Source organism: Phyllopteryx taeniolatus, chromosome 18 (assembly GCF_024500385.1).
Source record: "Phyllopteryx taeniolatus isolate TA_2022b chromosome 18, UOR_Ptae_1.2, whole genome shotgun sequence".
NCBI classification, from domain to species: Eukaryota; Metazoa; Chordata; class Actinopteri; order Syngnathiformes; family Syngnathidae; genus Phyllopteryx; species Phyllopteryx taeniolatus.
In genome coordinates this window covers 17,577,813-17,599,013 of record NC_084519.1, presented here as the reverse complement: position 1 = coordinate 17,599,013, position 21,201 = coordinate 17,577,813, and the positions used below count along the sequence as shown (strand labels likewise).

At 43.1% G+C, this 21,201-nt stretch overlaps 2 protein-coding genes across 7 annotated transcripts in view; one reads left to right on the top strand and one right to left on the bottom strand.

Annotated features, from left to right (window-relative positions):
* The first annotated feature begins 225 nt into the window (after positions 1 to 225).
* On the top strand, positions 226 to 8,012 carry kif25 (kinesin family member 25). Of its 2 annotated transcripts, XM_061753776.1 has the most exons (17): positions 226 to 638; positions 743 to 808; positions 1,236 to 1,352; positions 1,418 to 1,565; positions 1,861 to 1,964; positions 2,232 to 2,317; positions 2,389 to 2,428; positions 2,490 to 2,557; positions 2,640 to 2,714; positions 2,804 to 2,938; positions 3,018 to 3,179; positions 3,571 to 3,725; positions 3,799 to 4,032; positions 4,762 to 4,917; positions 5,652 to 5,794; positions 7,599 to 7,637; positions 7,882 to 8,012. In XM_061753776.1, exons 1-17 carry the CDS (start codon positions 570 to 572, stop codon positions 7,942 to 7,944), a joined length of 1,860 nt encoding a protein of 619 aa, XP_061609760.1. In that variant the 5' UTR covers positions 226 to 569; the 3' UTR covers positions 7,945 to 8,012. The 2 variants fall into 2 exon arrangements, with proteins under 2 accessions (XP_061609760.1, XP_061609761.1); XM_061753777.1 differs by lacking the exon at positions 7,599 to 7,637 and having other exon boundaries at positions 227 to 638; positions 7,882 to 7,944.
* Positions 7,776 to 21,201, bottom strand: part of wasf1 (WASP family member 1) — a 35,624-nt gene continuing 22,198 nt past the window's right edge. For 4 of the 5 annotated variants that reach the window (XM_061753773.1, XM_061753772.1, XM_061753774.1 and 1 more), the window contains exons 5-10: positions 19,301 to 19,418; positions 14,576 to 14,632; positions 13,449 to 13,612; positions 12,010 to 12,189; positions 9,769 to 10,328; positions 7,776 to 9,192 (exon numbers count right to left, since the gene is read on the bottom strand). In XM_061753773.1, the coding sequence (XP_061609757.1) occupies positions 9,035 to 9,192; positions 9,769 to 10,328; positions 12,010 to 12,189; positions 13,449 to 13,612; positions 14,576 to 14,632; positions 19,301 to 19,418 (1,237 nt within the window). In that variant the 3' untranslated portion in view covers positions 7,776 to 9,034. The remainder of the gene's footprint in view (positions 9,193 to 9,768; positions 10,329 to 12,009; positions 12,190 to 13,448; positions 13,613 to 14,575; positions 14,633 to 19,300; positions 19,419 to 21,201) is intronic. The other variant, XM_061753771.1, reaches the window with a different exon arrangement.

Here is a 21,201-nt window from a genome sequence, read left to right as displayed (position 1 = left end):
TCGCATGCATATTTCAGTAACAGAGTTGCTGTAAACACATGCGAAAATACATAGCTTGTTTTCGTGCATACCTACTATTATATACCATAAACAAGAAAAAAACATCAATAATCACCTTAATTAAAAATGTCATTTTTTTGTGCCTATTATTTTTTGTAATACTTGCACTCTGCTGCCATCTTGTGTCGAACGTCTTCCGTTTCTTCCTTCTCCTTTGGTGTTTATTAGCGGTTGGCAAACTATCAATACAGTACATTAGCGACACCTACTGGAGATGGCTTGTCTCGCGCTGCCTCAATATTTCCCAAATCACGCCAAACTTTTGTGGTGTATTTTCATGCTAGTTCCAGCGTACAAATGCCATTAATTGTGTTTGTTGAAGCGAGTTTTGTTAAAACGTCGAATAATAGTATTTATAGGCAGGCTTTCGAGACAGGTGAGCAGTGACCAATGGTTCCGGGCAGTTTCTAATCGGATTATAAAACAAGAGAAGTCTTAAGCGTCTGCTAGCAGTCACGATAAGGGCTCTCTCGGTAAACTTCTTCTTTTCCCTTTCACATGGCAAAAACATGCCTCTTTTTGTCAACCGTGATCAAATGTTTGCGCATCAGGTGCACCTGCTGGAACACAAACTGAGAGTAAGTCAACTTCATGGTGGGGGGATACCTTTGAGTTTAGTGGCCCGTGTTTTTCCATTGTGTAATAATTACCATAGCAATGATAACCGCCATTGTGTTTTTAGGGGAAAGAGGAGCGAATATTGGAATTGGAGACAGAGAATGCCATTCTTCATATCAGGCTCGCTGAGGTAAGTGGATCTCTTTTAGTGGAGATTCTTGTATCATGACACATTTTACGCTGTATGTTACGCAACTTATTTGTTGATATACATCGCTCCTCATCTATTATACGGAATAAAGACCCCAGTCCCTGGATTAAAGAATCATTGTATTGCATTTATTATACAATTAAATGAGGGAAAAGTAATATATAATATTTTTTTAAAAATTATTCAGTTGTGTATATTCATTTACATATATATATATATATATATATATATATATATATATTAAAATATATATATATATAAGAGTAGGGGCTATGTTGAGGTCTCATAGTCATACAAACACAAAATTTAAACCGTGCAATCATACTGCAGTCACATTTGAAATAAAATGAATGAATGAATGAAATTAATTCATTAGTTGAGTGAGAGTGTCATTTTCCCCTTTTAGAATCTGGCGAAACTGCAACAAGAGCAAGACCAGAAAGACACCAAGGCCTCGAATCCTCGACAGGACGAAAAGAAAATCACCCGCTCAGCCATCGCCCAACTCATTTCTGAGGTCCAGGTAAGGGCTCAATAACACACACAAGAGATTTCCTTGCCGTTCTACTTCCTTTGTGTTGGTTTTAGGCCCTAAAGAAGGGTCTAAGTGAGCTTTTTGCCGTCTACGTGAGTTTTGCCACTGAGCTGGAGGAAAAGAGCAAGCAGCTGCAGGAGAATGTGGAGCAACGAAGATGCTCGTCTCTGATGCTCGGATGCTCCGAAGACACTGCTGAAAGTAAGTCGAGAAATACGTCAACACGCAACAAAGTGAGTTGGTTTAGCTGACCTTATTTTGCTGGTTACTGATGCTACAAAAGTGCTTCATTGACCTGCTGTGGAACTTCTCATGTAAAACACAGCGAGGCAACATTTCTGTATCCCCTTCATCAACTAACAATGTCTTACATGCATCCCATCACACTTTTGACAACAAATGACTTATTTTCTGTTGTCTGTTGGACATGATAAGAATAAGAGTGAACGGGGGATGGCCCCTGAGCCTTGTGTGAGACTGTCTAATCCCCACTCAGGTCTCCAGGCCCGCTTGACGGCTCTCGAGCGCTCCCTGCAGGAGGAGCGGGAGAAGTGCGGAGCGGAGAGGCAGAGGCGCAAAGAGCTTCACAACACGCTGGCGGTGAGTCTGTTGCGTCCCCGAACTTTGGGCCGACACCGGAAGGAACGCCAGCGAACCTCCGTTTCTCGCGTCTGCGACGTTCCGCACATTAGGTGGAAGTCGGCGATATAGCGAGACAATAGCGTTTCTTTTTTTTTTTTTTAAACGTTTTACCCCTCCTGCGTGCTTTAAACACATTTGGGTGAATTGAACTCTCTGGCAAACAACTGCTCGCTGTGACGTTCTTGAAAAACATCGCTATTTTTTTGTTTGTTTCATTTGTTGCAGGAGTTACGAGGGAACATCCGGGTGCACTGCAGGGTGCGTCCTCTTCTACACTTCGACCACGTCCAGTTTTCCACCACTGGCTCGGGGTGCGTCTTTTACTAAAGTTCAAAAAGTCCCTTTAAATATGCGCGTTAACCGCGGTAATGTCCATTTTCAGGCCTGCACCATCCGAGCAAGTGATCCACGCCGTCAGTGATGTAAGTTTCTGAAATACTTGTGTACCGTCTTCCATGTCTGCACTTATTTCATTTGTTGAAGGACACTGTGAGAGTAAACTGCATGAAGGCAGGAGTGCCGGCACAAAACAAGATGTTTGAATTTGAGAGGTACGCAATGAATCCCTCCGAAGAAAGACGAGGTGTACGTGTTTTTGTCGTCACTAAAATATATCATGCGCATTTCGTCCAGGGTTCATGGACCAGAGGACTCCCAGGAAGCTGTGTTTGAGGAAGTCAAGCCTCTCCTTACCTCTTTGCTAGACGGGTAGGTGTCGAACAAAAGGGACCACATAGTGTACATCGATACCGTCATGAAATGATTTAAAGATGCACAGAAAACTTCGTTTGCCACAGCTACAACGTTTGCATCATGGCGTATGGGCAGACGGGAAGCGGAAAGACTCACACCATGATGGGATCCCCCGAGTCAACTGAACCCTCGGGGCCGCAGCAAGGCATCATCGTAAAGGCGGCGGCGGAGATCTTTCGGTAAAACGCCCATTTCAAATGCGTCACAGCTGCTGTTGGCCCTCGTGAGCTGAAAAGCAGCAATGACTTCGTGAACCAGGCTGATCGCCGAGAAGCCCCCGGCGAGCCACACGGTGGAGATGTCGGCGATGGAGGTGTACAACAACGACGCCTTGGACCTGCTGGCCAGAGATGTCGGCCAGCGCCGGGAAAACCTGGCTGCGTCCGCCGGTTCCTGTCAGGTTTCCGTCCTCACGCAGGAGTAAGAGCAAACCTCAACTCACCGTATCTTCAGATGACATTTAAAAATAAATGTCTTGAAAATTTGACACACCACACCACAACATGACGTGTGCGCATTTATGACTGACAACGAGGCGCTCTAAAATGGCCACAGTCGCAAAGTGTCTGAAGGGAAGATGGGTTTTCAAGGAGCGGGCATACTGTAACTAGCTAGCTAATTGCGCCAGATTACCGCTGACGCAAACAAAGGTCGACTCCAACGTGCGTCACGTGGCGCCGTGTTGGCCGTGTTAGTTTCGCGAACTAGTAGCCTACCGACCGACCTTGTATCTCCCAGTCTCCCTTCCGTCCCACCTACGTACTACTAACCAGCTGTCTGACGGATCACGTTGCCTTTGTGTTGCTCTTAGGCCCGTGTGCGACGCCTGCGAGGTGACGCAGATCATGAGTCGAGTGCTGCGGCTCAGATCTCACTGCCCCACTCTGGTGCACGCCGACTCCTCGCGCTCCCACCTCATCGTCACGCTCACCGTTTCCTCCAAGAGCCCCAACGCGCAGGCCCTGGGTGAGACTCGCTCGCTACCCGGCCGACCGCTGAGATTTTCAAAAAGTCATTCGTCCGTCGCTCTTGCCTCAAGGCCGCCGGCTGCACAGCGCCAAGAAGAGCGTGCGGCACGCCGCTCAAAAGGAGTCGTGGAGTCCCAAGTGTCGCCGCGCAAACCCCGCCGCCCGGAGCTCGCCGGAAGACGACTTCGCGAGTCCCGCTTCCTCTCCCTCCCTGTCCCCGTGCCCCTCCCCGAGATCGGGCACCTCGCCGTCGCCGTTCAGGACCAAGCTGCAGCTGGTGGACCTGGCGGGCAGCGAGTGCGTCGGTGAGCAGAGCGTCAACGCCGTGCGGGCAAACGTCGCGAGTCAGAAAAATTTTCAGAATTGCATCGAGTTGAAACCCCAAATAAAAAATTTCATTTTACTCATCTTTCCACGTTTCCCCTCATAAAAAATGAATCGCGTAAAGATGATTTCGCAACCCATCAAAATACTAATTTGAACTTAATAACTATGCTATTATATTTTTGACTCAGTAGTGCATTGATATTCTTATTGTTTAAATGCATATATCACTAACAATTCTCTATTTTTCATTCGACACTTCACGTTACATTACGTTAGCGGCTAGCCCGGGGTTTTAATGATAAAATAATTAATTTTCTTCTTTAAATTGTATGTATTTATATTGTTTCTAATGAATTTAACTTCAGCATTTAATCTATCTATTAAATTGTACGAATATTGACCCCGTATATTTGCGGTTCGGTATTGGCCAATTCACCTATTGGCAGATTTTCTCCCGCCTCTGCATATTATTTGCATTTTTTTTTTTTTAACCCCATTTCCCCGCTTATACACATTTTTTAAGATTTTTTTTTCCATCGCAATTATAAGGAGTGGGAATAGTTGGGTTTTTCAGCAAATAGTTGTTAGTTAGGTTATACAGAAAAAGGAGCAAATAGGCAAAGGTTCTTGTGGTGTTGTAGGAAATTCACATTTTGTCCCCTGCTTTTACTGAGTCACTTGCGCGCGTGTGTGTGTGCGTGTAAAAGACATGACCGGCGTGTCCGGCGGAGCGCTGTGGGAGGTGTCCTGCATCAACCGGAGTCTTTCGGCTCTGTCGGATGTCCTGAGCGCGCTGGCCGAGCAGAGGCCGCACGTCCCGTACAGGAACAGCAAGCTCACTCACCTGCTGCAGGACGCCATAGGTGAGCGAGTTCTTCCCTCGCCAGTCACACTCAGTCTTTGTGTGTTTGTTTTTTTTTTTTTGTGGGCGGGTGCCTGGACGTACCTGACTTAATCCGCTTCTTAGTAACACCGCTATCACGTCACAATTATAGAAAGCGGCAATACTATGCAGAAACGCAATATAACAAACAGCACACAACTGTGCCATGTTAGAATCAATATTTATACAATAACATGACTAACATAACAAAGGTTAATAATATACATCCTATTCTTCAGAGCTGATTATCAAACGCATCAATGTGCACATTGCTACAGATGTTTTACTACCGGAAGTTTGCTGTGACAAGTTTTGCGCTGACCAACCAATCAGAGGACAAAAAATGCTGATGTCATCAAGGGCCAGCGCTCTGGCCCTGCGAGGAAGAATTTGAAATGTGATTGGTAAAAGAAACAGTCCCATTCTTAATATAGTTTAAGTTACATCGGCCAGTACTACTGATTCGAACAGCGCTGGGCAGATTAGATTCACCTGGCAACATATAGAGGCTGAAATCTGATTGGACTAAAAAAAAAAATTAAAAAAAATCCAACAGTTCGGCCAAGAGAAATGCTACAAAATGAAGTGCGTGTGAAATGATTTGATGTTGTAAATGTCGGTCAGTGTTTCTGGTAGCGTTCCGGCCAGCGGAGAAGCCCTTGCTGGCCGTGACCGCTCACCACTTGTTTGAGCAACGGTACGTTTGTCCGCCAGGGGGCGACGCCAAGCTGCTGGTGATGTTGTGCGTGTCCCCCACGCGGCGCTTCCTCACCGAGTCCCTGCAGACGCTGGGATTCGGCGCTCGGGCTCGCCAAGTCCAGAGAGATCCCGCAAGGAAGAAGAGCAACACACTCAAAGTTAAGTGAAGAATGACGAAAGGAATTATATCGTCCATACGAGATCTAGCCACCGTGGGTGCGAATGTATGATGTTGTTCAAGCCAAAGGCGTTGGTTGATTAGTCGCAAATTCAGAGCTCCAAACACGACATTGTATCTAGTGTGCAATCGCTTGTTTTGTAGTAACCAGCGATTACATTGTCAAGCATATTATTAAAGATGCAAAACAAAATGTAGTCGTTCATTTGTTTATTATGCCAGAGAGGTTGTTATTTGTGTATTTTATTATTTTACTTTGTTACAATTTTTACTAACACTCCGTATTCAGAGTTCATAAAACTGATCTTTAAAAAAAAAAAAAAAGTCCAGCCATCCCACATAACCCCGAAAACATGTTTTAAATAAGGAAAATAGGAGTCCATAATATTGACTTTACAAAACATATCGTTAATAACAACAGACGCTCTAACCAGTAGTCTACCGTGCCGCCTGGCAGAATTGTCATCAGACACAAACAAAAAAGACTCTCACAACTACTGTAAGTCATTTTTCGCAGAGGATAAAGAATATATGCCTGTGAGTCTGTTTATATTGTGTATGTGCTGCTCCACCGTTTGTGTTCAAATGGTTCTTAAATGCTTATAACATTGTTACTATCGATACGTAATATACAATGCATTATTATAATACATATTAAAGCAGCTAAATTAAGTCATATAAATGATAGTAATGTTAATGTTGTATAACTATAAAATTCTATACTACTCTAAACAAACTAGTTTTATTGCTCGGAGCGCATGATTGTTCTTTCAAACGCACGTTTTTTTCCCTTTGTATCTTAATACAGTATAGTGTTGGTATTTTATTTCTTTATTTATTTTAAGCAGATGAAGTGTTAGTTGAAAATCGGGCCACTTGGAGTTAAAAGTTACAAGCGTCGTGTGCCTTGTGGTTGTCATTAAAGAGACTTTTCAAAACGGCTTCAAATGTTGCAGTGAGCCGCGTGCTGCCGTGTAGATAATAGCCAAGAAGACGACTTTGACTATCGGCAGCAGAGCAGCTTTCTTTCTTTTCTTTTTTTTACTTTTTTTCCACAAACAAACAAACCCATTTTCTTTTTATTTTTAATAAGCTCTTCTACCAAATTCCTCAAGAACATGAGGCCCATGCGTGACATCAGTCAATCTCATAAGAAGTGTGATGATATCCATAACACGCGCACAGCGGCTCAGTACCGTGAAGGGAAGTCGACAGTAAGTCAAGTAATCATACAAGACGAAGAACAGATTTTACGCTGCAAAGTGAACCATTTTTCTTGTGAAGAAACTCGCCTCCATTGCGAAGTTTGGCGTGAGGACACACTCCAAAATGATGAACTTATTTTTACTGAACTTCAAAGTTTGTTTCTACCTCTTTCCGAATCAGCAGTAGAACATACCTGTAGGTTAGTTTCACTCAAAACAGCGGCGAAAATGAGCTTTTGGTGAAAAGCAACATGTCAAGCAGAACAGTGACTCTGATTGACAACTATCAATGTGAAACCACTTCAACATTTCCGTTGGCAAACCCTCGTGTGTAGGGTCGACGGCGATTTGGGGCCGAGCCGCAGACTCCTCGATTGCGACGTGAGACGGAATGATCGCAGTTAGAAAGCGAGCAGACACAAATATTTACGTTGAGTGTTTGTTTGTATATCATGTCTCACAGGTCGTTCGCCACAACACATGACAAGAACAGCAATGTAATTAGCGGATGAGCTAACAGTTAGCCTAGCATCTTCTCCCCCCCCCCCCCCCTGACTACTTCTACTCTTCCTTCTTCAGCAGTCTGGATGCCCTCTGGCGCCACTTTGCTTCTCACAGGTCAGTCTTGGTACTACGCCAAACATCTGGCTAATCCGCTCAGGTTCCTAAAAACTTATGCACCATTAATAAAAGTAATATAATGGCTACCTTTTTTACTCTGCAACAAACCGATCATATCTCCAGTGAAGAAACAGATTTTCTGATGTAACATTAGAGTTTTATTAATTCAAGCAAACTAACAGTTACATAAGTTATATGATATTGATCTTGTCTTTTTTTTTTTCTGTCTCTTCCAAACCAGGCTTTCCCTTCCTCCCCCAAACACAGAAATAGCAAATCCATACAAGCGCAGGCAAGTAAGTAGTAACGGCACAATACATTCATCAACTCAACAACACGTTTGGACAATAAGGCAAGTCGAAGAAAGAAAGAACAAACGGACGGACAGGAACCATGGCTGACGTTTTCTTTTTTCTGTCTTTTGAGTGACACAAAATGTCTTCTGCAGAAGCAAACGAGGTAAGGCCTCTCGTTACACAGTAAAGGGGGATCTGTGTGTGTGTAAGCTGCCTTCATTGGTGTTGTACCTGGTGCGCCTGCACTCATAAACTCTGCACACTTGATATGAACAGGGACATCCAGTCATGACAAGCCTCCATACTTGTTGAGATAAAAGATGGACTCAGGAACCCCCCGCTCCATCTTTGGGGTCCCTGCAGTTAAAGGTCAGTGGGTGGATGCACACCACAACAACACACAAATTGTTCCCAGGCGAAGAAAAACCAAAGAAAATGTGCGAAATGCAACATGCCTTCATGTGTTGCTCTTCGAGTTTGTTTTTTGATATTAAACCAGGGGTGGGGAACATTTTGAAATCTTTTTGGACCTTTTTTCTAAACGTTCCTCTGAGGTGTCATTTTGAAAATAATTTGTTTGGTCTTATTGGAATCGTCACATATTTATTCTGCTGAGGAATGAATTGCCTGCTTTCTGGTGGGAAAATGTCTGAACTTCTCACTCCTGGAAAGAAAAAAGAAAAAAATCTGCCCGATGCTAGTTTCACCGATCAACACAAAATTGGGTGGACATGTCCATCATAACAGGATGCACAAAAAAAGTCTCAAGGACCCAAACTGAGAATTGCATCAAAAGCTGGATAAAATGCTCCAGCTTAAACGGTCCACGGCCCTACGATAGGTTGCCCGCCCCTGTTTTAACAATGTCAGGAAAGAGACAAAAAGCATGTAGTTCTTAAAAAAAAAAAAATGCATCACACAATTGTGTGTGGTAGTGCAGAAACAGAACAGAACGACATCTTGGACCACTAGAAAGACGACAACGAGGGACACGAAGAAGATTGGAGGCTCTCCTTCCGAAACGACGACAAGACAAAAGGAAAAAAAAGTGAGCGGGACGACAAAGAAGTGTCTGCTGGCTGCTTTCTCTTCCTTCCGTCACTCCATCCAGTCGCCTTCGTCGAACTCGGACTCGTCCTCCGAGTCCGAGTACTCGACGGCGATGCGGCGGGACAGGATGGTGGCCACGTCGTTACCCACGTGCTCGTGTTTGGCCTCCTGCTCTCGCTGCTCCTCCACCTTTCGTAGCTGGATGCCTGATGAGGTTTGAAAAAAGTCCAAAGTCAACTCCGCTATGGATTAGTTTCTATTTCTCAAAGTGACAGTCATCCCTCACCATGTCACGGTTCACTTTTTGGAGTCTCGCGCATTTTTACATCGTACATAACTAATTTTATATGGCAGATTATTTGCCGATTGCGCCGTGATCATTTTTCCACACGGACTAACGTTACCGCAGACTCATGTAGCAATAAGCACGAGACAGGAGGAAAGAGTGCGTAGAAGACAGAATGTCCAAAGTAAAAAAAAAAAAAAAAAGCTAAGAGTGTGTCTGCTTTATTGAACTAACAAAACAAAGAAGCACATTCATAGACGAGCCGCACGGTCACAACTGACGCAGAGTCACTGAACACGCGACTGGCTAACGGTTAGCCAGTTAACGGCCAGCCAACTCTCCGCTCTCATTCGCTAACTCCCACGTCACAGAGTAGACCATACCAATACCAGCAGCTCACGTGCATGGTTTGTGTTGGTATTCCACATTCATCTTTAAAATATACATGCATAATCAAATAAAGAGATGGTCACTCCTTGTGGAATTTTCAACATACCCTTTCGGATGGCCTCCAACAGGACACTGCGGGCGTCGCTGATGGGCGGCAGATTGGCGGGATGGTGCCTCTTGATTCCCAAATCGTGCGCGGTGGCCACGGTCCCCGCCGGAGGGAAGGTCGACACGGGCGCCGGTCCCGACGGACAGGGCGAGGAGCCCCGCGCTCCGGGGAGCGGCAGAGGAGGGGGCACCGGCGGAGGAGGCAGGGCGGCGCCGTCCGGCTGGGCCGAGTAGCTCGCGTGGGGGCCCTTGTCCGGGACCTGCTGGAGGCGGGCCGGGGAGGAAGAGTGGAGGGGCGGCGCCACCGGCGGAGGAGCCGGGTGGAGCACCCCCGGGGCGATCTGGAGAGGGGCCGGGGGAGGGGGGATCGCCGGGGGTTGCTGATGCATCGGTAGCGGGGGAACGGGAGGCGGAGGCGTGCCGCGTAAGCCGGAGGACGGGAGAGGCGGAGGAGGAGGAGGAAGAGGGGGCGGCGGCGGAGGAGGATGAGTGCTGGAGTTTAGGCCTGCCGTCCGCGCTGGAGACTGAGGTCTGCTGTCTGTAAAGCCGGAACTGGAACTGCAGGCAGGAAGAGAACGGCAGAGTAGATGCATCAGTGTCACGTTACCCTTTTGTACATTTGGCTGGAAATTTACACCAAAAAAATGACAGACATGATTCCAAAATTCCAACAGATCTGATGATTGTGCCGGATCGTAGTCCATAGAAGAAACGGGTATGTATCGGACCGGACCCGACCAGAACAGAACATTCCAAGGTAGATCACAGTACACACAGTATATCGGGATGAATATACACGATATCATAGTAAACCAAATCATGCCATATTTCATTGTATATCATACCAAATGTATATTGGGTCATATTATACCATGCCATATACTATATCCAAAAATATTTCGCTTACCAAATCATACATCAAACCAAACTATATCATATATGTTTTTCATTATTCTTTATTTATCCAGGAATTGTCCCACTGACATACAATATCTCTTCTCCAAGGGAGGGCTGACAATATACATTATAATAATGTCATACCAGACCAAAGCATATCCTAACACGTCCTACACTATATCATGTTATACCATACTACACCAAAGCAAATCGGCAGACACAAGTGACCAGTGATTAAAAAGTACGAGGAGAACAATGAAGTGCAACCTTTGGAAATCAAAACAAACGGGGGACAAGAGGAAGAAATAAATCAATCAATGAGGATCCTTCTGATGTGTCAGCTGCAATCTTAATCACTCCCCCTGATGTCTCCCCCTCTTCAACCATGTGGCCTTTGTTGCAAAGGTCTGCAGCAGAAAAAAAAACAGCCTCTAACAACACTTTATTGATCCTTTTTTCCCTCATCTTGGATCTACAGAACTCCCCAACTGTCCATCCACTACACAATCAATTGTGCGCCTCTGGATTGGCCAGTCAGTCCTCCTTTGAATGGACACGTTCTTAAAATCTGCTGCCAGAGAGATTAGACCACAAACAACTAGAAATGCAAAAGACGAAACTCAAATTAAAATGTAGCTGGGAAAAAAGTGGATTTCTCATCTTCATTCAGGCGACCGATTTCTTCTCCAATCATCCTTGTTCACTTTACTTTATTTTCATAATTGTATGGCTTTTTTTTTTTTTTTTCTTTCAAAAAATACTTCTTACTCAAAAACAATCAAAACAAAAGTAAAGGTGTATTTTGAGATTTTTTTTTTAATGAAGAAATGTTTTTCCCAAGACAAAAAGTTTCAATTTTATGAGGAATGAAGCTGCATTTTTTTTATGCAAACGGTTCTGCTCCACTTTCATTCACTTTCCTGTGTAAACGATGATTTTATTTGAGTAATATTCTTTTCCTCAAAATACATCCCCTTCATAAAAAAAACACTTTTCATGAAAAATATGCCTTTAATCACATATTTTTAGTTTTTTCCCCCCATTAATTTTCTTTTTATTAAGAAAATTTGTATTTTAAAAAAGTCATTTTTCTGTTTAAAAATGTATTTTTTCCAAGAAATCTATTTTAGTTAGAATTGAAGGCAGATATTTTCTTTTTAAGTCAATTCTTTCCCCAAGAGCGAACTATGACTTAGTTCTCCTACAACTCTCGCCTTTTAGCTTGAGAAAAAAAATACAATTTATGGCTTCAGTCTTTTGGGTGTGGCGGCCCTAATACTCCTTTGAACGATAACGTGTCAGCACTGTAAAACGCGATTCCTGTTAAAACGTCCGCTCCCACCTGATCACCGAGGGCGGCTTGATCTCCCCCAGCAGGTGCACGGCGGGCGGAGGCGGCGGCGGGTCGTTGGGCCGCGAGTACATTCTGTCGCCGCTGCGGCTCAGCAGCTCGTTCATCTGGCTGTAGGGCAGCGCCGCCAGCGAGAAGGGCCCGTCCAAGTGCTCCGTGTACAGCTGAGCCCTGGCGAGGCGAGACCACCGCGCCGATAAGGAGCATGAACTCGCATTAAGTGAGCAATCATCTATGCTGGACCAGCAATTTTCATATAATATTCCTCATTAATCCCCTTCCCTGGCAGCATTTGGAGCCTTGATAGGCCATTAAGAAAACCTGAACTGTGAGGAAGCATCCGGAATGTCCTGAGCAGACACTTCATTAGGTACAAATGCACACTCTAATGAGATTTGTATATATATATATATATATATATATTTAAAAATATATCATAAATAATAATAATTTACAAGAGAAAATTGGGTGCTACCATACCTGGAAAGATGTGTTTTGACTGTACTCTATATATCAAACAATTTTTCATAATAGAACAAGCCTATATATAGTTGAATTTTATTGTGAATTATTTTATAATTGTACTTTTTTTTTTTTTTTTTTTTTAAACAACACGGTGGCGTCAAATATTTTTTTCGAAATACGAGCCGCTGTTCGGCCGATTTTGTGCTTTGACTTGCGAGCAAAAGTTTGCGATACGCCGTATTGTGGCAGTGAACTCAACTCACTTCACAACACGCAGCGAGCGGTTTGGAGTCGTGAATAAATCTTCAAGCTGTTAAAGCTGTTTGCCATCAAATTAAACATAAAACAAAGAGAATTACACGTGTATTTCAAACAACTACATACCTTTGCCTTTATGTCCGCTAACTTGATGCTAACACATAATGCAACGGGCTAACAAAATGCATCTATGTCTACGTTATAACGCTTTAACGTTACTTGAACACAAACAGTGCAGCAACACATGTAACCAGACAGCAATACTTTTCTTTTCTTTATGTTCTGCCAAAAAGGACTAATATTACTTTAGTTTACTGAGTCACTTAGAGTAGTTGTGAATCTATTATTTGTTTGTGTCTGCATGTCTGTAGTATACTGCCACCCGGTGGACAGGTTGCGCACACCAGAAGAAGCTGCAATGAATTAATCATGACGCACAAACTGTTTAATGATTTACATTTTGTTTGGTTTTACTATCCTGCTTTTATAAAGTACAATATTATAGAGTATAGACTATTGTCCTTCCTTTTTTGATGGCATTTCAATTGGGAAATTGAAATGAATCGTCTTTTGAGTAACCAACATAGTTGCGGAATGAATTAAACTCATATCTCACGGCACCACTTTAGACATAATACATCATATTTTCAATTGGTATACTACATTGTATTTTCCTCTACGTAATTTACAAGTACTTATCAACATACCTGTTGTCAGGGTAACCGGCGGAGCCGTTGGCCTCTCGGTGTTTTTCGTCGGTCATGTCCTGCGCCAATTCGGCGCCCAGTGCCAACTTCTGCCACTCCTTCTTGCGGTCGTGGGGCGCCCGCGGCGCCTTGTCGGCCTCCGCCGGCCGATCTATCCCCTTCAGCTTTGCATTACGGGAGGTCAAGGAAGAGAGGTGAACAGGTTAGTGTTGCTTTTGCTTTTGAGTTCAAACAAACAACAACAAGTTGAGTTTTGACTTTCCTGTTACCGCACGCTCATGTGAGGATTGCACCGTAAGCCCACTCAAGCAAACACGGCTTAGCAAGAGATGCTTCTTTGGTGTTTGTTAGTTAGCATCCTAAATTAGCTCGTATCCACAACTCACAGATTCCCAACAAAAAAACTAAAGGTTCTTCCTCGACTAACAGTATCTATCCTATTATTTACCGTTACTATTAGCGAGTAATATTTTCTTCCCCTCTATTCACAGGGGATAGGGACCGACCAGTTTTTTGACACACACACATATTGTTTATAGAAAAAAAGTGATGACAATTTTATTATTATTATTTTTTTTTTTAAGTTTTTGTAGTCCTTTTTTTAGTTTTAAACTCCTGTTTCAGGTGGATTAAGTATATTTTTTGTCATACTTTTTGCTTCAATTGAATGGACATTGTGCTGCTCTTTCTGGTTTGCGCTTCTTGACCACCTGGGGGCAGTATAATACAGACATGGATAGACGTCACAACTCCTTACTTGTAATATTAATCATTCTTTGCAGAGGATAAAGAATATATGCCTGTATTGTTATATTATCTGTCTACGATCAAATATTTGTTACCTTAAGGTTATAACACCACCACATCGATGATACATGGTACTCGTTAGCCCGTCTATGGTGTTTCCCATCATGTGTTAGCATTAGCATTAGGTTAGTGGTCTTAAAGGCTAAGCTCTGTGGTTGTTTTTAAATACACGAGTCAGTTTCTGATTATCATAGAGCGCTCCCGGCCTCACATATGTCAGCATGCCTTACATTTAAGCGCACAGAAGCTGCTGTATCACAAATAAAAACACACAAATAGCAACAAAAAAAACACATATAATCACTTTTATTGTCACATACCTGCCCGGGAAGGTCTAAGTACCTATAGACCTGATCATACATGCGGGGTTCCTGCGACTATAAGAAACAATGAAAAAAAAAAATACTAGAGGAGAAGCATCGGGGAGGGGAGAGTTCAGAGCAGAGCAAAAAAATAAAAAAAATAATCAACAACACTGCACTCATCAACAACAACTACGGCGACGAGAGGCATACAACGGTGTGGGTGGCAAAGGAGAGCGGGACCACAAAGGGCAAAAGAGGGAAAAAGTGCTGTTAGACAGAAACGCTCACAGCGAGAGCGAGGCCGCAATAATGCACACGCAGTAGAGGAAGAGACACACACACACATGGTAACAATAGAGCTTAGCTGTGGTAAAACTAAAAAGACAGATCATTCTAGAATTAAGCATAACACAAAATAGGATTCAAATGAGAAAACAAAAAAGTGAAATTTAATGAAATAAAAAAGAGACAGTCCACAAGCAAATATAAAATTGAAAAAATTAGCTACTATGCTAAAATGTCGCTTTGAAACTCCCAGTTAAAAATACTAGCTGGTCAGCTAATTTGAGTTAGCTGCCATGCTATTCAATCATTTGTTTATTTCAAACTCAGGCTTCATAAAAAGTGGCATTAAAATTACCTTTTTGTTATTCTAAGATTATACCCGGTGGACTAATTTACGTGAGTTGCTATGCTAAAATGTGGCATTGAAACCTCCATTAACTTATGCTAAAAAGGCTAGTTGTTGGGCTAATCTGCATTAGGTCAACGTGCTTTTATTGTCAATTCTTCAACATGCGTAACACATACAGAGGTTTGAAATTACGGTACTCATAGCCACTATGCTATGCAAGCAATTTGTTTATTTCAAACTCAATATGCTAAAAATGGTAGCTGGTTGGTTAATTTACGAGAGTTGCTATCCTAAAATGTGTCATTGAAACTTCCATTAATTTGTGCTAAAAATGCTAGCTTTTTGGCTAATTTGCATTAGCCCTTATGCTATTCAAGCCATTTGTTTATTTCAAACTCAATATGCAAAAAATGCTTGCTGGTGGGCTAATTTGCCTTAGCCACTACGTTAGTCAAGCCATTTGTTTATTTCAAACCCAAGGTTCATATTGGATGTACATGTGAAATTCAGAAAAGAAATAAAATGTTGTATTTAAACTCCCATTAACTTGTGCTAAAACCTTGAGACAAAAGTGTTGGGGTAAGTTGCATAAGCCACTATTTAAACATTTTGCTTTGAGACTTCTCTTTGACTTATGCCAAAACTGCTCTCCAACGTAGCCAGTGAGCTCACTTCCATTAGCCGCTATGCTATAGTGTTGCCTTGAAACTGTTAGCCCAAAAAAATATGAAGGATAGGGAAAATCACTTCTTTGTAGCTACATCTCATCAAAAACTGATCTATGAGCTAAATTTGCTAGTACATAATAGGTTTTGTATATTTTAGTTAATGCTGTTGGTAGTTTGTTCTCGGGGTAAATCATCAAGATACTTGATGAGATTAGCATAATAGTAATACCATTTGATTTCCATTACGCACATCTATACTGTAAAGACGAATTAAGAAGAAGAATTAAATACTATCCACGTTAATAAGGCAGAAATAAAGTCTGGAATGGAACAAATGTAGGCGACAAACCTGCCGAGCTACATTTGACATAATATCCCGATATAATCCATACGCATTCAGATGATCAGCAGCTGTTGTGTGTAGTAATGAAACACGGTTTGTGGACTGTGTCAAACGCCACATGGACACGCCTCTGTTCAATTAAGAGTCACTTTTAATGGCGAGAAGCTAACGCTAACTGCAAATGGGGAAATAAAGCGTGGCGGGTGCGCAATGTGTTTGTATGCGACGTTATCTGAGTTTGTCCTGCATCCGAATGTGCTGATGCTTACGCTAAGGGTCCATTTGTTTGAGTCTCGTGTCACATTAATGTGATCTGCAGATGTATATTTGTGTGTGTGCGTGTAGGTTTTCGTGTGACAGTCAGCAGAAGTGCGGCGAAGCTAATGGCTAAATAAAGACCCCCACGGCTCTCGGGCCACAGAGCTGTTGACGCTAACAAAAAACTAATGCTTTGCTGTTGTACACACCGTGTTTGCTTATATAGTTTTTTATTACTCAACTGCAGAGAGTGCAGGCATCTTTTGGCGAGAAGGGTCGTATAGTGCAAATGCAGGCTTACAATAATATTGAATATCATTATATATTTTCTACTTTTTTTCAGCAAATGTTAGTGTAAACCGAAGAGAAGGGTAAATAAGACTGCTCCAACGCAGCATGCAGTTAAAATGTGGATTTGTATTGAGAACACTTTGCACATGTATATGATGTATACTGTATATACGCATGACTTTAAAGGACATAAAGTTAAACTGGAGTTAGTAACGGGCTACGACGCTCACGAAGGAGTGCGGACTGGAATTTAGTGGGCTGCAGGCTTCAGTGGGTGGAATATCAGATGCCCTGGCGAGGGGGCACGGGGGTGGGGGAGAGCAGCTTACCTCGACGGGGTAAGGAGGAGGAAGGGTTTCAGAGAGAACGCTTATAAGGCCCTCAGGACACACAAGATAAGGCATTTCCAGCTGCGCACATTCAGACGGCATTAGATGGGAATGCAGAGAGGACAAAGTGGACAAGCAAAGATGGATGAAGGAAGACACTGCATGGGAATTCTTTACACAAAGCAGAAATTATGGCAACCGACAAATAATATCCCAAGCTCAATTTGGACATCCTGACAAGTAAAGATGTCTTTTAGCTTATTTTCCAGTGGTTGCTCTGACCGGCTGGCCAAATATCATCCAGCTAATCCCTGGAGGCTAACAGAAGCTAATGAGATTAGTACACTGCAGGTTTCTCTTTTACACTCGCTGCTCCTGCTCCACATGTATCAGCGTGTGCACTGCAGTGTGGGAACGGACCAACGTTGCCTTCTTTATCGCCCCAAAGATTTGCCCCTCAATAAAATATAAATTGACTCTCATCTTATATGTGGAAAATGATCACAATCTGTTTTTGGAAGCCGGTAGACCTAGAGTTAGTTTGATTTTTGAAAACAGTGAACACCTGCATATTCGTGGTTAGGAAGACATGAATAGATGTGTTTCTATCTATCTATCTATATCTATATATATATATATATAGTGCCACGCTTACATGTACATTTTACATTTGCACCATTTGTGTAAACGGACTATATTTTTATGGCCGGCGTGCCGAAGAATAGCTTTCAACATCTAGAGGCCTCACTCTAATATGCAGCGTGTAATTCCTCAACCCCCCTGTCTCTCTGCGGGGTTCATCTTCAGAGCTTGGTGGGTGGTTAATTAATAAGAAGGAATTCACTGCAGGAGGCCACAGCTGTAAACAAGCGTAACAACCTCCCTCCTTTGACACAAATAAAATCTTATGTACTGTGAAGCGTGCGGCTGACCGATTAATTATGCATTATAGAAACTTCTCCTTCTCGTTGCAAGCCACCTCGCCCCCATCGTAAACACCGTATTCCGTTCTGGAGGACCCTCGCTCGCAGCACCGCCGTGCGTAATCCTCGTTGACACCGGTGTAATGAGCTCTGATTGACTGTGAGGTTGACTGATTCTGTGAGAGGAAGCCCTTGTCCTACACTGCATGAGAGCCTTTAATGTCGTGTTCGCAAAGCATTCAACATCGGCGGCAGGGCTGCGTGTGTTTGAAGTCGAAAACAGCAGAAGACAGCACCGTGCTCCTGATGGAATGATCACGCAAGCAATTGCTAACGGGGTCAACTGCTTGATAGGCCTGTAAGTGACGACTTCATGAAGGAGTCGACGTCGTGCCAGGCCTGTAAATATCGACCCCGTCATTTCACGAATACCGGGACGTCATTTTCCCTCTCGTTCTTGTCGTTCCCACCAAGCGGTGCGGTAAAGAATGACAAAACCCTGATAAACACGGCTGACATCATGTCGTCCTGTCAAGTCAATGATTATTATGCTACTGAGGATTCGATTTTTTTTATATCGCAGTTCATCGTTCGTGTCCCTGCTATGTCGCAAATTTTAAGCAATAGTTTAAAAAACATTTTTTTTTACAGTATTTGGGCACGTCTTAATTTAAGAGTTGTGCGGCTTCAGTGTAGTACCACATTGTGTCACAAAATGCCAGACAGAATTAACAGCAAGAAGAAGAGGCAGATAAGGTCCCCAACTAAAACTGTAGTCCCCAACAGCAGTAGTTGTTGTTCCCACAGAGCAGAGCAAATATATGAGTATTGCTGTCATCTCTATTATTTCCTGCTTCGTGTGTGTGTTAAATTAGTTGTTTGAAGAGTTATAATTACCTCAAGAGCTATACTAATTTTCGTTGGCCCATGTAATGGAGTTTGGCATTATATGTTAGCATTAAGCTAGCAGACTCTTGTTAGACAAAATGATGTCGTTTGGTTGAAAATGTTGGTGTTCAAATATACAAAGTTTAATGCCTTTTTGCTTTATTTGTCAGTTTTACAGTAAAAAATAACAGACAGTCTTCCAATTCTAAAAACTATTTAATTAACCTTTTTATATGATCGATCTATCTATTGACGATTTCCACCTATTGGGGTCGATCTAGAACGTAGCACACACGAGAAATGGTAAACCCAACGAATCAGTTGACAATGGAAACGCCCCCCAAAAAAAAAAGTCTGTGCCGAACTGTACCGTTAGGTGGGAACGAGGCCAGGTCACGAGACGTACCTTCTGTTTCCGCCTCTCCTTCCGCTTGTCTTCGGTGTCCTGCAGCATCTTCTCTCGCCACAGGTCAAAAAAGTAAGAAGGATTTGTGTAGAATTTGAGACCCTCCTTTCCGTCATCCCTGCGCACAAAAGCAATTGCTTTACGTTTTTACAGCATGCCATAGTTAGTCAGACCTCAAAGCATTCAAGATCTTCGGAAGAGATGTATCTGGATTAGGGTTTGTAGCATGAGGTCATGACCCTAATCAGTCCAACCAAAAGACTGATCGCCATGGTGACAGTCTAACCTGGCTCGGTTAGACGGTCTATATACGGGCCTGTTCTATATCAACTCATGACACCATGTGCCATTAGCTAATACAGCAAATGGCCGCCCAGTCGCCTGCTGATTTTGGAAGAAACATCTGAGCCTGTGTTTTTTGGTGAAACCAACCAACCCATGTTCGACTGCTGAGTACACAAAAAAATATTGTAAGCTTTTTTCTGGTCAAAGAAGAGAGTCTACACTTTATTTTGGTAGGTTCAGCGCTTGTATTGTCACAGAACACAATATTCTGTGGATCTTGAAAGATCAGTCAAAATGCTCTTAAAACGACTGGCCACGAATGAGTTAAATCATCATCTGGATTACCTGGTGCTGATTGCGCTTATCGGTGCAGCACGGTGCCCTATTGGTTAGCAAGTCTGCTTCGTCTGCCTCACAGGCGAGATTCTTTGGAACACGATCGAGAAAATTTGACGTGTAGCTTCGGACGACCCGATTAACTTTAGTTCATCATCCGGATTTCTGGTGCTGATCCAGATTAGTAAACGTTCAGCCTTGGAGGTGGTATTTTGATGAAGTGACTTCACATCAATAATTAGCGAATGTGTTGAGAGTTCATCATTCATTCCCTCTCAACTGTTCTCTTGTTCCGCTTCACTCACTCCTGCCATCACAGGGCGGGAGATGTAGAACGATCTGGAACCTCCACAGTGGCAGTTGTCACATCACTGGTGTCTCTTGAAGATACAAATGATCACACAGCGTTGCACTGCCAAGAAATGTTGTTTTTTTTTTTTTCATATCAGGCGGGGAACAGAAAGAAAAGGACTCCACCTTTCTGATGTATTCTTTTTCTCGGGGTCTCCTAAGGCTTTGAGAGTGTTCTTCCTTCCTAAACGGAAACCTCCTGGCTTCTCTCGTTTTTTGTATGATTCTGTGGGCCCGGCTCGTCTTCCAGCTCTCAGTGTGGCTAATTGGCAACTTCTATAACTACAAAGCCCCAGTCAAGATTAACAAGAGCGTACACTGAATAAACATTCGAAAGAAGGTGAAGAATTAAGCTCTGTGTAAAAATGGTTAACATTAAGAAATAAATGAAGATGAAGAAAATGCATAACAGCAAAGGCTTTAACAAAAAGGCAACAAACAGAATTCCACAATTGGATAATAGAAGGGCAAACAGAGTGTTTGCAAAAGTCATTATGCAGGGATATAGCTCTGCATAATCTAAAGTGTCTGTTTGCTTGTGGACGATGGTGGGGGGGGGGGGGGGAAGGGAGCGTTGCGACTGCACTCCGGCTTTATCTAAGGAGCCTGGGGAGAATTCCCAGTGAGCCTCCTGGTGTGGGGTGTAAAATAGAGGAGTGAAGAAAAAACCAGCAGCAGAAGGGATATATGCAAGAAACAGGAACAACATGAAATATCTCAGTCCTAATCAGCTAATGTTGCAGCGAGTGTACTTCCGTGTTCCTAGCGGGGACTGTGTAGTTGAACCCAAATTAACAGTAGCTAGTCGTCAGCAAGCCAGACAGCTGACTTCTGGACATTTTTGAGCTGCTGTTCAACCATCAGCGGTACGTCGTTCATTGCGAATCACCACTGACTGTGAGTAAGACCTCAGCTGGCACCAGGCAAGA